The sequence below is a fragment of the Cryptotermes secundus genome, unplaced genomic scaffold (genome assembly GCF_002891405.2).
Source record: "Cryptotermes secundus unplaced genomic scaffold, Csec_1.0 scaffold101, whole genome shotgun sequence".
Classification (NCBI taxonomy): Eukaryota; Metazoa; Arthropoda; class Insecta; order Blattodea; family Kalotermitidae; genus Cryptotermes; species Cryptotermes secundus.
In genome coordinates, this window is record NW_019720704.1 from 156,767 (window position 1) to 174,733 (window position 17,967).

General features: G+C 44.8%; 1 protein-coding gene across 1 annotated transcript in view; it reads left to right on the forward strand.

The window, feature by feature from the left end:
• The first annotated feature begins 4,651 nt into the window (after positions 1 to 4,651).
• The window catches only part of LOC111870992 (proclotting enzyme), a 39,729-nt gene continuing 26,413 nt past the window's right edge, over positions 4,652 to 17,967 (forward strand). Inside the window, exons 1-3 of the mRNA XM_023863700.2 lie at positions 4,652 to 4,797; positions 10,332 to 10,474; positions 15,539 to 15,681. Of these exons, the coding sequence (XP_023719468.1) occupies positions 4,698 to 4,797; positions 10,332 to 10,474; positions 15,539 to 15,681 (386 nt within the window). The 5' untranslated portion in view covers positions 4,652 to 4,697. The remainder of the gene's footprint in view (positions 4,798 to 10,331; positions 10,475 to 15,538; positions 15,682 to 17,967) is intronic.

The following is a 17,967-nucleotide window of genomic DNA, read 5'->3' on the forward strand; positions in this document are numbered from 1 at the left end:
CAAAAACCAAACGAGGGGGGGGGCGAGCTCGTTTAGACAGAAAATGACATAAGCTAAGGTAACGTTTCTGTGTCTATTTAAGCAGCACAGCATGAAGATGCTTGGAGGGAGTGACGGTATAGCTCCACGAGTTAGTTAAACTGTGCGCTAGATGCAAGGGGAATAGGTAGCTTCACTACCCGATCGCAGTTGTCTAGATACAGATATTATTATACATTATCACGCGAATTAAAACTTGGTGTCACGTGTTACTTGTGCTGCAACACAACGCAGACAATTCAGTCGCAATACCGCCCACAGCAGAGAGCTGCAATGCCGACGTGTTGCGTGGCAGTATCAAGATTCTCCGCTCGATGGCCGTGCAATTCATACTTCCATTCTGTTTAAAATTAATAATAAAAAAAAAAAAGCACCACACGACCTGACATTTTATGGCTTATTACAGACTGTAGGAAGAGTAGCATCTGCGATTAATATCGGGTAGCTCAATAGCACAGAGACGTTTCGAAAGAACGTCTTATTTCCATCTTCAGGGTCGGAGAGTAAAGACCGAGACGCTGGTGAACTTCTACAGAACTTACATCCCACAGGAGAGTATAAATGAAATCAGAAGCTGTACTCGTATTCGGGAAACGCTCGGTTCGAAAACCGTTCGGGTCACTGGCTATCTTAACTGAGGGTTTTCACAGTTTTCTGCAGTCAGTTCAGGGATAGTACTTAAATTTGGCTACGACCGTTTCCTTCCAAAATTTTCCGATTCATTAATTCATCAATCGTACCACCAATCGACTTGACGCTGTATGCGTTCTATAGATACCGACGGCGTGGTTAACCTTCGAGGATTGTCCCTAAGGAAATACAGGTACGTCGCTTTTCCTAACTAAATAATTGCTTACATCAGAAAGTGAATCGTATAGTGGACAGTGTTTCCCGGTGAGACCATCACTCAGAAAGGAAAGTGGAACGGCTACCGAAAGGGGCGTCAGTTTGTCTGGACATACTAGCCGCAGTTCAATTCAGACATCAGTACTGTGTCCAGTATATTGGATTAAAATCGAATATACAGAAAAGCCAACTACGTGAATTAAAGTGTTATCGGAGGAAAATGTATCCTACCGTAGGCTGCCTGTCCGCTACATTTCCAGCCCTCAACTCTTCGCCACTTATTTTTTTTTTCCACAAGCAACATTTGCATTTTCTGTCCCTATTATTAGAGTCAGCACCATGTTAGGTGGGTCCCTGTCACCACGGCATGGCGCGTCCTCAGGTTGCGGATGGAGGAGACGCCCTCCAGTTTTGGAGGGAAGCTGCGAATATATTGAATAAGAAGTCGCGGACAGCCGACAAGGGGTGACCCTCCAGCTTGGGGGTTGGGCGTGGGACTAAAAACTCCTCACCGTAAAAAATAAACTCATTACGAAAATTCTCAAGAAGCCTCGGAGGACTCTTGTGAACACGGTAATGAACCTTCGGGTCGCATAAAATGCTGAGGAATTTTTGAGTAGCTGCAGATTTGGCTTCTCCTCAAGAAGGGCCCAGCTCCGTAAGTAAGTAAGTAAGTAATTATTAGAGTCACCTCCTGAAACAGCATGAAAGAAGGGAGAGAGGGAGGAACATGCATGTAACCTGAGGGGGACACCTGGTAGCTGCCTACGTGGGAAGATAATATTAAAATGGATTGTAGACAGTGACAGGATCGGTCAGGATGTTGATTGGATTCAACTGGTTTCGGTTACAGTGCAGTGATTGGTTTTTGTGAATACGGTACAGAATAATCGGGCCGTATTCAAATCGAAAATGTCTTGGCGAAATAAACAACTGTCAGCTTCTCAATATGGACCGGGGCCATGGCGTTAGATGGAAAGTCATCTCTATGTGTAACACAATGCAACGAACCAGACAACATCACAACGTTTGAGACGGACTGGTTATACCGTGTTGAACACTTCTAATTATCTAATTAAAGCGGCCGCGCCATAGCTCAAGCGGTTAGTCGCTGGCTTCCCACCGCGGCAGCCCGGGTTCGATGCCGGGTCTAGTCGAGTGGGATTTGTGGTGGACAAAGTGGCGCTGGGGCAGGTTTTCTCCGAGTACTTCGGTTTCCCCTGCCAATCTTCATTCCACCAAATGCTCCACAATCACCCTCACCTATCATCTGGGGCTGGTACAATAGGCCAGAAGTGGCCGCAGTAGAAGGGACTTAGTCCCACCCCACTAGCAATAAAAAAAATCCCCTTAAAACAAACTGATAGCTATGTGTACCACTTGCTGTAACATTTAAGAACTCTCAGTCTACTTATGCGTTCCATATGATTCTCTCTCTCACACACACACATAACAGAGGTTATTTCCTTAAACAGCCTTGGTCCCTTTTACTGGAGATGGAGTGACTTTTTTGTGAGGTAGGAACTGAATTTGTATACGGTATTCAGACTAACTTCAGTCTTCGCAGAATCCAGGGTCTGGAATTCTAGAGCGAAATCTGGCAAAAGGTGTGTATGGAAGACCAGAAGTAATCCCAGAACAAGCTTTCATGTGTTCTCTCGAGCCTTATCCTGGATGAATACCACCAACCTAACCGGGGCACTCAACAGTGTAGTTGGTTGAGGCACTATGCTATAAGCCGAAGGTTGCAAGTTCGATTTCCGATGAGGTCATTGGATTTTTCCATTGACCTAATCCTTCCAGCCGCACTATAGCCCTGGGGTCGACTAAGCCTCTAACAAAAATGAGTACCAGGAATCTTCCTGGGGGTAAAGTCGGCCGGCGCGTAAGGCTGATAACCTCACCACCATTTATGAGCCGACACTCTAGAAAACGTGGGAGCCTCAACGACTCACATCTCTATAGGCCTCCACGGCCTGTTACAGGGACAGATTTACCTTTACGTTCACCTCCAACTGACCAAACATACGTACGAGAAAAGGAACTTCCACCCCCAGCGAGCTAACACGACAGCTGTGTGGGACCTATTGATCACAACTGTGTTAACGTGAGTAAGAAACCGCGGGATATACTTCTGCAAGGATATGAGGAGGTAAGGTTCAGAGTGGTCAAGAAGTCAGGGGACGTGCGGACGTAAGAGTACCAAAATGAATGAAAGAAAGTGAATAATGATGGAGAAGAAAAATCCGTACATATTGTGGCATGTAGACTCGTTGCTAGGTAGAGGCCCGTAAACAGCAACAGAAGAACGATGTTTTCTATGCGGTCCGTACCGAGATATTATAAGCAGGACAAGTGAGACGATCCCACCGCTGATAAACATCTGCGTCCCTTATCCCTGCTTGTAAGATAATCCGCTCTAAGATCTCTTTACAGGTAACCGGAAGATTGAAAGACTTAACGTCCAGTAGGCCGGCGGCCACAGCAACCAATCACCATCTATGCTGGACAACATGGTGAAAGGAGATGAGTTTAAATAGGAACTGTAGTAATTAAATCCTATTACTGGGTGAGCAAAAGACCTTCCCCCATAATAGAGATTTAAACTTATCAATGCTTAAGCAATTACAAATATAAATATATGCATGTTTGCATGCACGTGTGTGCGTATAGGCTTCTTTCCGTGCAAATGTTATACACAACTGTTTGCTGCTCATTCAAAGCATGCAAAAAAACTGTAGAAAAAAATGTGAACTTTATTATGAAATAAGCCGACAGCCAGATGAGGATTAACGTTAGGGTTCGCGTATTTAATGCCGGACTGCTGGCCAGAAGTCAGTTTGCATCCGGAAGGTCCTGCGTCCGGCCAACTCGATCAAGTTTTTCCGTGGTTTTCTTCCGTACTAGAGCAAATGCTGAGTTGGTACCCAAATTCCACGTTGCACTGCATGCTTTAAATGCAGCCCTCCCATTGGTAACATCAAAATTTAAACCCTAATGTAGCCTTCCCAACGTCAGTTCAAACTTTACTATAAAGCAGCCCTTCCAGCGTCACATAAAAATGAATTCCGATCATATGCTCTACCTATACAAGAAGGACAAGCGGGCACTGCCTGGGAACCTTCAAAACTGTAGATCTAGTTTCTTGCACCCCTCCCCAAATGTAGTGTCTCTCACTAGCCCCTCCACTTTCTCTCTCTCTTCTCTTAGTGAGCTGGCTGGTCGGGTTAGATAACCACTGAGGTTTCAGTTGTGAGAAACTGGTAGCTGAGGCCGGGAACAGTTCAGGAACACAAGAATGGGATCGTACGCAGTTGGAAGCCGCTACCAAGCAACGTATTGAAGGTGTGACCGTGGACACTAATGTGTGTGTGTTTGTGTAATAATGAACGTGAAGTGTAGTCACGCGCTGTGTCAAAGAGTCCAATAAATCGAGTCATCAATCCGAACTCCGTCTATAGTCACTCTGTCACGTGACAATATAATGGATCCGTCCGCCAGTTTAGCTGTCTGTCCTTCCGTCCCTTCCTGTGTCTTCCCAACTAGGCATCGTAGCTAAGACAGAGACAAAAGACGTTCCTCTTGGACAGAGGGTCCTGTGAGAATTGTTAACTGTACCGTTACAGGCAGGGACGGTGCGAAAGTACAGTCCCAGCCAAACTGCTCACAGCTCCCGCTGTCTCTACTCTCTCGCATGTCATGGGGTCCCTCCACCAGCTGCACGCTGGTCTGTCTGCTCTAGTAGGCGCACGCGCTGAATTATGAAGCTGTGTCCTGTCATTAGGTTTGTCGCGATTGGTCGGTGAGGAAGTATGCAACGCTCTGTACCTTTACTGGTTGCAGTTTCGGGTCTGCTGCACCTAGCCTTGCTGCCCGATATCACCACGGAAACACCACCATCACGGTTCCGAGGTAAGGATCGTTAAGGAAATGGTGACACGAAGCACGCAACTAAGGATCTGCTTTGAAGTGGTTGTGGACTCGTGTGGGACACAACAAAATCACACGATGTTGGAATTGGGGGATCTCGTGGGATGTGACGCCGTGTAGTCTGATAGATCAGTGACGTTTCGGAGGTTCCTCCTGCGTCAGCATTCAGGATAACTTGAAGAAGTAGGCAGCAAACGCCTCCAAAAGAGATATATTCTACCAGACTACATCGCGACCCACGGTAGAAGGCAGAATAGTATTAAGACTTAGAGAGTGATTGGAATAAAGGGAATTCATGTTTTGGTTAACATTATAGTGGAGTGCAAGCAACAAAACAAACATCGAACTTACACATTTAAGCAATGGCCGGGTGGGTGGGTGAAAAGTTGAACGTACAGAGAGCTTTATAGACGGCGCCTTGGCGAAGCAAGCTTTGACACTAAGGGGTTGGCGCGACTTGACGGGAGCAGCGACCGATTCATCATAGCGCGCCTTAGCAAGAACTGCGTATTTGGGTAAGGTAAAGCAGGAAAATGCTTCAGTTGCTCGTTAATCAGATAATCTAACGGGATGGGGCAAAGCAACCTCATATTACTCAATTGGGTTGAAATTTTAGCGAATTTCAGGCTGGGCCATTGTAAATATTTTGGGACAACTGTACAAAATATAAGCTCGACCACTTGTTCAATACTGCCGTTTAAATTGTAACAATGCGATCACTGAAAGTAAGAAATATGTTCAGGTAAGCCCACACGCGAGGCACACAATAAAACCCCAGAATAAACGAATAAGAATAATTCCACACGAAAGCAGGGATACAAACTCCTGTTTTAATGCAGTAAACAATTTCTTCATAAAGCAAGAGATCTAAAGGCGTAGCATTCATTCATCTGGAAAGCGTCAAAGTAAAACACCTTCTGAAAGACCTAGACCCATATGGAGGATAATATTAAAATGAATGTTAAAAGAAATACGGTCTCAAATTGTGAACTGGATTTAAATGACAACCGAGAACGGTAATTAACATGTAAGTTCCAAAAAGGGTAGGCAGACTTTGCAGATAGCTTCATTCTTTAGACACAGTTGTCATAGCTTAATACACAACATGAATATAGCAAAGAAATGCCCCTCGACCTTACTAGAAGTTACAATCTTAACAGTATGCATCCTGTTGTGTGCTATAGGCAAGGTACATGAACTATATAAAAAAGTATGCAGTCTGCACAACAATATTGTTATTTTACATGTTTCTACCCTTATACTGGGTCATCATCAGGCGTACAATGATACCAGTCTCAGTTGTTGAATTGTATTTAACTATTTGCAACTAATTCTTCAATAAGGATCCTTATTGTGCACTTGAATGTTTTTAAATGCATAAATTGAATTTTTCAGTTAAAATTTTAAATCCTTAGATAATAAGATTTCAAAAATTAAAGGCTAAAGATTAAAACAAGTTAAAAATATACTAACATGGAAATGAAAATCTCTTTAAACTTCGTGGCCGCTATCTGTTGACGTGAATGTTGTTGTGTAGACTGCACACTTCTGTATACATTTCATGAACTTTTACCATCGCCCTATCAAAAGTCGCTGTTCTCACTTAATGGTAAGTTATTATTAAATATGTTTATGCTCAGGTTGTGTTGAGAGACGGGACAGCGCAGTCGGTATAGCGATTGGCTACGGGCTGGGCGACCAAAGGGTCGGAGTTCTAGTCCCGATGGGGGCAAGAACTTTCACTTCTCCATGTCGTCCAGACCGGCTCTTGGACCCGTCCAACCTCCTATCCAATGGGTACCGAGGTCTCTTTCCCCTGGTATAAAGAGGCCGAGGCGTGAAGCTGACCACTCACCTCCATCTAGTGCCAAAGTCAAGAAAACGTGGGTCTATACATCCACTCCCTCATACGCCTTCATGGCGCAGTGCTTAATTACTTAAGCAGAAGGACAACTTAATTTTTAGCTTTACAGGTTATGTTGTTTTATATCGAGCATTTATTGTGGTTACATTTGTTTGTTTTTTAGAGTTGCGTACACTGCTGAAGTTAAATGCGCAATGTTTTATTGATGATTTAGCATAATTAAATGTAATTATTGTCATTCTGGACCCATTGATATCATTTTTGGACGGAAAGTTTGCATATAAAATGAGATAATATCGAAAAAACGGTTTCTGAGAGTACGGGAAGCGTTTCGCTTCGAATGTTACGTTGCTTCTTGCTTTAGCCCAGCGCTAAGTTGGGGGACTCAGCACTCGCTGGAACACAGCATCAGAGGGAAGGACAGTCTTGTAGATAGGATAGCTTCCTGGAGCAACGATAACGCGTTACAGACAGACAGATTCACTATACAGCTGAACTCCACATCCCACTATAAATTTAATGGTCAATGGTAATTATATAAACCACCTTCTTTAACATTTAAGAGCTCTATATTTTGACCACATAATGCATTTATATGTTCCATATTAATCGCACAATAAACAGCGATTATTTCCATAACAGTATTAACCGGTTGGGCTTTGTAGCGGAGACGCAATGGGTTTCCTGTGAGGTACGAACTGAATTTATATATACTGCATTCTGCCCACACAGTGTATTTATGTGTTCCGTATGATTCTCACAATAAACAGCGATTATTTTCCTAAAGAGCATTAACCGGTTGGGCTTTGTAGCGGAGACATAATGTGTTTCCTGTCTGGAGGCGGTGTCGAATATCTCCACCGTAGCCCTGCGAGTCGTAGGAGGAGATGAAAAGGGAACCCAGTGCCTGGGCGTATAACTGGGCCAACCTGTTCCTGGGGGATATAAATAGGGGGACCTGGCCCTCCAGGTTGAGGGGTCTCGAATTTGAGACAGTAAAATATGGTCATGAGTCCCGCGGGAGTCGAACCTGAGAATAACTGTGCTGGCGAGGGCCAGCAACAATTGTAAACTACAGACCCATCTTTTCGTTAGAGAGGATGTTACATAAACTATGAAAGCAAGTATTCAGCCGAAAAAAAATATTTGTCGTGGGTCTCAAGGGGCTTGGCGCCAAGGCGAACTGATTGGCGGTAAACCGGCTGACGTAAAGTAACTCTGATCCTGATTTACGATGGAAAGCATTAATACAAATATCAACAGACCACTGCTGCTGCTCTCGTGTTTTCACTGTCCATATTCGAATTCTGGTTCCGCACATTGTACCCAGTGAGCCTTGTGAGCCGTTAATCCTTTATACGGGGACACAACTGCCTGCCTGCGTATGTGAAGATACGCCGTGAGATCTGGTAGGCCTTTGCCGACGTTGCACATGAATCTCCCGTGCCTTACACCAGGAAAATGGAAGCAACACGCACCTCCGAAGCATCGGTAACATCTACCAAGCTATACGGCGTCACATCCTATACGACAGTAAACTTCATAGACACCGCTGTGAGAACCTCACATACACACTTACCCACTCACCAACCTAACTTCGCAGTCAGGAGAGTCTTGATTCGATTCCGTGCAGGGGCTTTCATATCGGCTAGTGACTGTGACGGTTGTGGGACCCACCTTTCAGTGTACGATATCTCAGTCTCTACATCAAGTCAAACTACGGACGGATGACCGAGAAATCGGGGTTCGATTTCCAGCAAACAGCAGGAGATCTTTGGTACCGAAACTACTTCCCACCTAGTGGATACTGCGAGCTATTTCCTCAGGAATAAAACGGCTGGAGCGTGAAGCTAGCCACTCATCTCTATGTAGTGCTGAGGTTAGGAACGCAGGGAGCTATACCTTCGTGTTTGGTGCTTAATTAAGAACAGGGACTTTGTTTTTTAGCTATGGATATAGAGTGGGGTGATAACTGTACACGTAGACCTACACAGTGCGCCAAGACAAAGTTAACTTCACCCATATGCATATTCACCAGACATCCGTCCGTCCGTCTCACTCTGTTTTCCCATAAGGCGCGACGCACAAGAAACAGACGAAGACGAAAGATGTTCATGTTCGAGAGATAAGACTCGTTACATGAGCATGGGTTCGTGTCAAAACCAGCGTATTTTTGCAGCATTTCCTACATAAGAAACGCTTGAGACTGGGATTGCAATTGGTGCGTAAACTTCGTTGTTTTTTTACAGTAATGGGAGGAGTTTACACTACATCATGGCGTAGTGTACTTTCATTTTCATTTATTTTAAGAGAGCTTACTTGTGTATTCCATCAGTTACAGGAACGCGCGGCAGCGTAGTTGGTTGAGGTACTATGCTACAAGCCGAAAGGTCGCGGGTTCGATTCCCGATGGGGTCACTGGATTTTTTAATTGATATAATCCTTCCAGCCGCACTATGGCCCTGGGGTTGGCTCGGCCTCTAACAGAAATGAGTACCAGGAATCTTCCTGGATGTAAAGGGCGGTCGGTAAGAGTGTAAGCTGTAGGCCGCGCCATAGCTTAAGCTATTTATTTATTTTTCTGTACAGAGCACTTCGCCAACCCCTGGTCCAAGTTAGCCCGATTCTGACCGACTCAATTGATGCGCGAAGTTTTTCTCCCCCTCCCCCTCCCAGAGGCATCAACTTCCCCTTCGCATGACTGGGTGCAATTTACTTATCAAGGTGGAAACTGATTGTGCGTCTGACGGTTTGACGCATTGAGTTCTGTGTACTGACAGGCTCAAATACACTGTTCGGAGGTATAAGCGATACAAGGATGTGTTTGTTGCTCAGTCGGGCGTATTTTTGTGTTTCCAAAACAGTAGATGGGAAGCCAAAATACAACTCAATCACATCTTATGGTTTTCCTTTCCTTTTGCTTTCATCAACAATTTTATTGAACCTTTGAAGTCTGAAATTTATATAAATAATATTTAAGAATTTGGCTCCCACCTCACAGAAAAACCACTTCAGCCCAGAGACCGACCGGTTAATTCTGTTTCACCAACCTCCTGCTGCTCATTATTACAATCAGAAGAAACACTTAGAAACACTGTGGGCAAATACAGAGCTTCTTAATGTTAGAGCAGGTGGTACATATAGTAACCACTGTCTTTATATTGTTATCTACACAGAACTTGGATATAGGCTGTGTACTTCACACAGAAGCAAACTTCTGAAGTCACGTAATGCCCTGTACGGCATAAAGTTAAACTAGAATCGAACTTCGCGAATCAGAGTCCTTCTTGAGAAGCTAACAGTCGCCAAATTAGTCTAAAAATTAATTTTCTTTTATCAAACCCGAAAGTACATAACCGTGTTCACAAAATCCTGTCAATGGACGCTACTTTGTGCTAGAAAAATCCAGCTCACTTATGATAAATTTTAATATTATCCTGGAATCGTTTCTTCGCAGGGCAGTGGTAACTATGTGTACCGTTTGTTTTAAGCGTTAAACAAATCTACGTTTCTTTCGCACCGTTCATTTCTGGGGTTCGCTTGGTTCTCGCACTGAACAGAGATTTTCCCATAAACGTCAAAATACAAAAGTGGACGAACCTTTCGGAAGACATTAGTTTAATATTGTAGGAAACCTTTCATTTGTTCTCAGTGACAGATGGCGTATCGACGCCCCCTTCTCTAGACATGGTGTCCTGGTCACTCGGAAGCATCAGCGACGCCAGCCGTCGGTTTATACGCCAGTTGGAGTTGGCGGCCCGTAATGGCACGGCACGACTGCTCGGCTTCCTAAGGGTGAGTCCACCACGTGAAGCTGCGGTTGCAAGCCACGTAACCAATGGTCGGGCCGAAACGTCCACTTCCTGATGTGTATATAATTGTAATGGCGAGTGAAAGTTCCGGAATACGCAGCATCTGGTTGCAACGGCTGTCTGAGCCGGTCACGGTAGCCAAGCGGTCTGTCATGCACTGTCTTCGCTCGCTCGGAAGCCGGGATCGTGGAATCGAATCCCACTCAGGGTATGGATGTTTAGTGTTTGTGTGCGTTTCTCTGTGTTTGTGTATAGGTAGAGGTCTTGCGACGAGCTCATCACCCTCCCAAAAAGTCCTACCGAATGTCCAAGATCTAGTTTTATGGAGGTAGGCCAAGGCCCAAATTTGGGCTGTAACGCCAAAACGAAAAACAAAACGCTGTCTGAACTTCAGTTGTGCAGTAGGTCACGAATGAGCGAGAAGTACATTAGACGGTAAACATAACTCCATTCATTCTGGTCCGTGACACTAATAAACTAAATTATAGAATAATTGAAGAAAGCAGTCTTCTGAGATGTGTGCTCTGTGTTTTGTATGCGCATGCGTTACGCAGCTTAGAAACAAGGAACAGATACTCCGATTGAACCTACAGGACACAGTTAGGTTTGCATATCGGAACAGCTTATCATGAGGGTCATTTGATTTCGAAACAAATACATAGCATTGGCACTACGGGTTTCCGGAGAGATCTGTAGTTTTTATACTATTATCTGATTGTTTAATGGCGCTTTATCAACTTCGAGAGGGGGTAGCATCGGAAAGAAGGAATATGAAAGGTCGACTGGAGAAGACGCGAGGGGAAGTAATCGTAACCAGACATGCCTAAAGTAACTGAATAAAACCATGAAAAAAATCTGTGAAGTCAGATGCATGAGCCGGGATTCGAACTGATTTCAAGTCAGTATCGTAAGGAAAGGGGGGGCACATAACTACTAGTGGAATCTGTGAATGCATTTGTGAAATGTGCAATTATACTTCCGCAGTTCATACCTGTTTGGGGCATTGATACAAACTGAAGATAGCTACAACATTACAACGTACAGAGGTCATAAACAAGAATTGTACATATTCTGGCATGTAACTAACTTACGTTTGAAAGTCTCACGACAAAACTTCGGAAATAAATTGTCACGAATTTCATAAAACTCCTTAATGATTATTGTTCTCTAATATCATTAATTAAATTACTTATACTGCTCATATTGGCGTATAATTAAAATCCAAAAGCTTAGACAGCCGCTCACACTAGATGCGCGGTATAAGGCATGGACTGTCTTCGGTCGTTCGGACGCTGGGATCGTGGGTTCATATCCCACTCAAGGAATAGATGTTTGATGTGTGTATGCGTTTATTCTGCGTTTATGTTGTCCTGTGTTTAGGTAGCGGCCTTGCGACGGGCTGATCACTCGTCCAGGGAGTCCTACTGTCTGTGAAAAGTGATTACGGAACTGAGTAAGGGGGCCCATACACGTAGTGAGTCTGGCTCGGCTCGGGTTCCAATGAGCCAAACTCGTCCGTGTGTGGTGAAATTAAATTGCGGATGTTTTGAGGGCACAGACAGTTGCAAGTCAAACAGACAAACTGACGGTGCCCATCTCTCCCTGTTCCACCTCCCAAGCCGCACACAAGCACATGCCAGAAAGATCGATGAGCGGGTAAGTTGTGTAGATCAGGGGACTCGTTTCGTCTCATGAAAAGTGCACCATGAGACTTATCTGACAAACACATTCAGAGATCGAAATCAAGACTCTGTTAGCATATACAGACGTCCTTGAATTTCAGGCGCACTCCCCATCTGTACGGTTTTATGAAATATGAAAACATAGAGTAATTATTATTCGCAAACAAGACCTAATTTCTCGCTCCGAGTGAGGAACGAAGTACAGTTTGGCAGCAAATGCTGAAGAAAATTCTTTTCATTTAAGAGAAATAGTCTAAAGGAACAAGTTAGTGGACACAATTACATAACCCGTGGGTCCTTGGGTTCTGCTCGCTGTAATTGTTAAAAATGTAGGTAACGACAAACTCGCTCATGTGCCCCCGTAGCGGATAGGGACGTGAAGGCAAAGATCCACTAATTCTAGACTTTACAACCACATCTAGGGAAGTTACTCGTATAGGTCTGCTGGGAAAACGGCCCCACGGTACCCATTTTGTCAACTTGGAGACGAACACCAGTCGACATGCCCATGGCCAGTCACTTTACTGACAACTGATATTGTTAGGTGAAAGGGGGCTGGGGTGGTTTGCTTATGCAGCACGCATCAGAAAATTTATATATATATATATGCAGGTCATAGCGACAGCACGGTATAAGGCATGAATTGTCTTCGCCCGCTCGAACGCTGGGATCGTGGGTTCGAATTCGACTCAAAGGCATGGATGTCTGTGTGTGCGTTTATTCTGTGCCTGTGTTGTCTTGTGTGTAGGTAGCGGCCCTGCGAAGGGCTGATCCCCTGCCCAAGGAGTCCTACCGTCTGCGTAAAAAATGTTACGAAACTAAGAGACTAGGGTCCAGCAAAGGGCTGTAGTTTCATTGAGGAATATAAGAATGTGAATGGAAAGATTCGTGGAAGAAGAGCAATTAGGGAACTCAGAGAATAATATTAAAAGGGGAGGACGAAGTTTGATTTTCTCAAAGACCGAAGACAGATGTAGCGGCATGGCCCCCCCTTCCTTGCCTTCGTAAACCTTCGCTACTATAAGCCTATAAGAAGTTATGGTCAATACGTCACACACAAGTTGTGGTAAAGGAATATTCCTGGGGGTAAAGGACGGCCGGCGCGTAAGACTCACAACATTACCGCGATCTGTGAGCCGATTGACTAGAGAAAACGTGGGAGTCTCGAAGTCTCACAATCCTATGGGCCTCCACGGCGTGTTACAGGGATAGCTTTNTACTGGCAGAAATCAGTCATTGCATATGCCCACTATGTGTACATTTCTATCAGCGGCTCATCCTAAGAGCAGCAACTACCATACGTACAATACTGAAATCAACCCGAAAATGATATACAGCTTCATATACTCTGCAGGCAATGGAACATGTTGAGCGGGAAGCAGGATAATATTTCAAGTTTATTTTCCTTTGGCACTACAGCCCCAATTTGGGACTTGGCCTACCTCCGTGAAACTCTCCTTTTCACTTCGGTTCACTAGATCTTAGACATTCGGTAGGGCTCCTTAGGCGGGAGATCAGCCCGTCGCAAGGCCTCAACCTGTACACAAAAAACAAACTCCGTGCCTTGAGTCCGCAAGCGAACTATACCGACCGAGCGACCGCCGCTTGTCGGCGATGTTAGTGCGAACTTTAGAGGATAGAGGGTGTCGCGTGGTTGGCGCAACGAATCCCCACGGACTTTAACTTTGCTTTTCTAGACACCGGAGTCTAGAGTCTTCAAATAGCTCTTCAATTATCCTCACGAGGCTGAGTGGACCCCGTTCCAGACCCACTACTTCTCAGAAAATCTGGTAGAGCCAGGATCTGTAGCCAGGTACTCTGACCACTAGACCACAGAGGCGGCCCCTATACACAAGCACAGAAAAACGCACACACGTACAAATACTAAACATCCATTTCTTGAGTGGGATTCCAACCCATGATTCTGGTTTCCGGGCGAGCGAAGACAGTGTATGCCTTAGACCGCTCGGCTACCGTGACCGGCAATTTTTCATGTTACCCTTACATGAAATACGATTCTGAGCAACAGAACATGTCAAAGCTTTTTCTGCAGTAGATTTTGTGTCCCAGTTTGATACAAATCCAACAGCTGAAACGGCTGAAACTGACTTAGAGGAACTCACAGTCAAATGTTCTTACGTTATGTCTTTGCAGCCCGTTTAGCAGATTGTATTTAAGGCATCTGTTACTGGTGGATGCTTCATTAAAGCCATATGATTGCAAAAACGAAAAATGTATCCATTTTTAGATAGACAGTTCAATAACAAGGGGTACATATATTCACGAGTATTACCTGATGATCTTTTAGGTCGAAACATGCAGTGGATATATATACTCTTGTATAATAAAACTGAATATTAACACTTTTAATAACAGCTTTATCTATTAGTTTTTGTGTCGATGGCCACCGAAATATCGTAATGTTCTTATGTCTAACAACAATCAAAACAACTCCAAAAGAGTACAATCATCCTTCAGAAGGTAACAGTAGCTCAGCTGGTCACGAAATTTCCCCCGTTTGGTGAAAGCCGAATGGCCGATAGTGCATTCACAAGACCTCGCAAATGAACTTTATCCTGAGCCAGTTCAGCGAAGCCCACGTTACTAGTCTGAGACCATCCCTACCGTTACACCCCCTTCCCCACCCGTATTGTGACAAAGTGCCCAGATGGTCTCTTCTCTCAGGTTTTCAGACTAAGAGATCGTACTGGGCCCCGCCATAGCTCAAGCGGCTAGTCGCTGGATTCCCACCGCGGCGGCCCCGGTTCGATCCCGGGGTCTGGTCAAGTGGGATTTGTGGTGGACAAAGTGGCGCTGGGGCAGGTTTTCTCCAAGTACTTCGGTTTCCCCTGCCAATCTTCATTCCACCAATTGCCCCACAATCACCCTCACCTATCATCTGGGGCTGGTACAATAGGCCAGAAATGGCCGCAGTGCAAGGGACTCTAGTCCCACCCCACTAGAAATAAAAACAAAAGACATCATACTCCTCTTTCATACTACCTGCCCAACCCATCTGATCCTTTTTATCATCACTGATCTAATCTCCCTAACGGTGTCTGGTGAAGAGCACATATGCGAAGCTCCAGCCTGGGGAGGGGGGGCCAGGATTTCTTTCAAGGGGACGCCACACTTGCTTACAAATATAAATCGAAACAACTTCAGACTGGTTTTACCGCTAGCTCTGGAGCACTGAGGACAGATTAATATATTCTTTAATTAATTTTTTTTTTCTTTCCTTTCAATTTTGATTTCTTTACTCAAAAATTCAAGTAATAGATGCCTGGCTCCCTCCCCTCCTGTTGCTTTATCTTCTATGACCGAATATCCCCATTAGCGTTCTGTTCTGCCTCTTGTGCTGTCAGCCGGGCGAGGGTTACCAGGAGGACCAGGAGTGCACGAGCCCGCGCGGCAAGAAAGGCCGCTGTCGGCATCTGAGGTACTGTCTGTTCGGGGAGCACCGCACCTTGCACGCACTCCTCGACTACGCATGCGTCATTGAAGGCCGGTGAGTACTTCGCACCACGAGTGCAGTATTATCTTGTCGATCTTGTCAATGCACCAGTATGATCGGTTGAACAGGAAGAGCAGCCAAATCATTCGGTGATATGCGATGACCCTGGGTAGATGGATTTGAAATTCTGTGGCATTTCAGAATTCAGAACTGTTTGCACGACCCCCTTCGCCCTTGGCCCCAATACTTACTAGCACAACAACTGGACCCAATTATCCCCTCATTTGCAAGGCCAGATGTAAATTGCATTGCTGGTAATGAGCAACGGAAATTGTAATTGTAGGGAGCAAAAATTTTGTAAACTGAACTGCGGAGAAAGCCCGAGCAGATTTGCGAAGCAGTAAAGTTCCAGGCGTGAGGGTGTTGGCGGATTTGAATATCGCCAGGGATACGTTTGATCCTGCTTGAAACTTTCCGTGCTGAAGCAAGAATACAGCCCATCTAAAATCGTAATATTTTATTCGGTATCCTAATGCCTGCAACTTTTATAGTTGAAATGTCCTCCATAAATAATAATATTAAAAAAGGGTTGAATACTTCTGTATCCAATAAAATACTCAATTCAGTCGGCAAATGTCCTTTTTGGAAGCTATCTGGGGAGTTAAACAGAACGTGTGAGCGGGAGTGATATTCTGAGTTCACTTGAATTAAACAAGGCTGCGATGCAAGGCTGGTTCAACTCTGAACTTCAAGGCACTCAGAGTGTGGTCATATTAAACCTTTAAAGCCCCGAGTTCATATGAACAATATTAAAAAAAAAGGAACTTTCTTCTACATCACAGAAAACAAACTGCAGCTCCATTACAAAGACCAGTCGGTTAATGATGCTCGGCGAAACAGTTACTGTTCATTGCGAGAATCATATTGAATACTTAAATACAAGGTGTGGGAAAACGTAGTTATAATTTTATCGACGCCCTCGGTACCTAGATTATTCTATGTAGTATCGAATGATAGAGTAGTTTGTCAGTAATGATAAGCTGTGCCCTAATAGCGATAGTATTCGGCATTTACCTGGAGGTACTGAGAAAAACCACAAAAGAAACTCGGTATACATGGTGTCCCGGCCGGGATTTGAATCGAAAACCTCCCGAATACTAATGTAAGGTTTAACCACTACATCAACCTGTTCGGTTGCAATATGCTGAGTTTTGAGATGTTGCAGCACATGGTAAATATAGAAATTATTGTGCTTTACAGGGTTAATCCGGTGTCACTGACAAGCTGTCACAAAATCTAGTCTGTCTTTCGTCACTGTGAAAATGAACCTAGTTTTATTAGGTCGCAACTCAAATACGATCAAGTTCCCTAACTCCCTGAACAGCGTCACTTCTGGTCGCAATCCCCTCCACTCTTCCCGGCCCCTTGTGACTTACAGTTTGCATGTCTTCAATGCTCTAGCCCCTAATTTGTCTGGTGTTGTCACACGCTAACGTTCCCGTACTTGTAGACGTGTGGGGAAATAGAGGTATAGCTCCATACAATCTTAACCTCGGCACTAGGTGAAGGCGATGGTCAATTTCAGGTTCCGGCAACTTTAAGCCGGGGCAAATAGCCCCCGGTACCCATAAGAGAGCAGAATGTGTGGGCCTCAGAGCCGCTCTGGGCGCTATGGAGAAGAGAGATCTCTCATGCGTTTGCCCAGAACCGAACCCCAGCTCCTCGTATTCGTCTCTATGCTAACGTAGCTGTTCGGATCTGGTCGAGTTGAAAGCGTAACATATTGTCGCGTTTTTGCTAGGCAACGCGACAAGAAATTGTATGGGTTTCGGATTTGAACGAATATTTATTGGAGTCACTTTTACACTCACACTAACAATTATTCACAACTTATGAAGTCGTCGGACGTTTCGTCTTCAATGTTACGACACTCTCGCACCGCTATTCTCGGTGAAGTTCTTCTGCTCGGAGCCGAATACCAATTCTACTCTTCTAAGGTCAAATACAAACTGAACTGGTCTCAAAGTCAGAATCATATTGCGACTGACGGTCAGTCGGTCAGTAAGTCTTGGTTCTGAGCCTCATATGGGGCTCATGACCAGATATTTATTACTGTTTGACAGTTACTGTCTTTTTCCTGTGGGGCACCCTCTCTGACGAGGAGACGGGTCTGTCTTTGGTATATGCTGCTGGCCTTTGCCTACAGCGAACCTAATAGAGAACACCGAAAAATGCGTGGAAAGCGATGGTTCGACTGAGGTGACTGTAAACATTACAAGTGACGCCGTGTAACTGGGCAGTTACATCCGCAGTAGCCGGGGCTGCGTGACATCCCAGGAG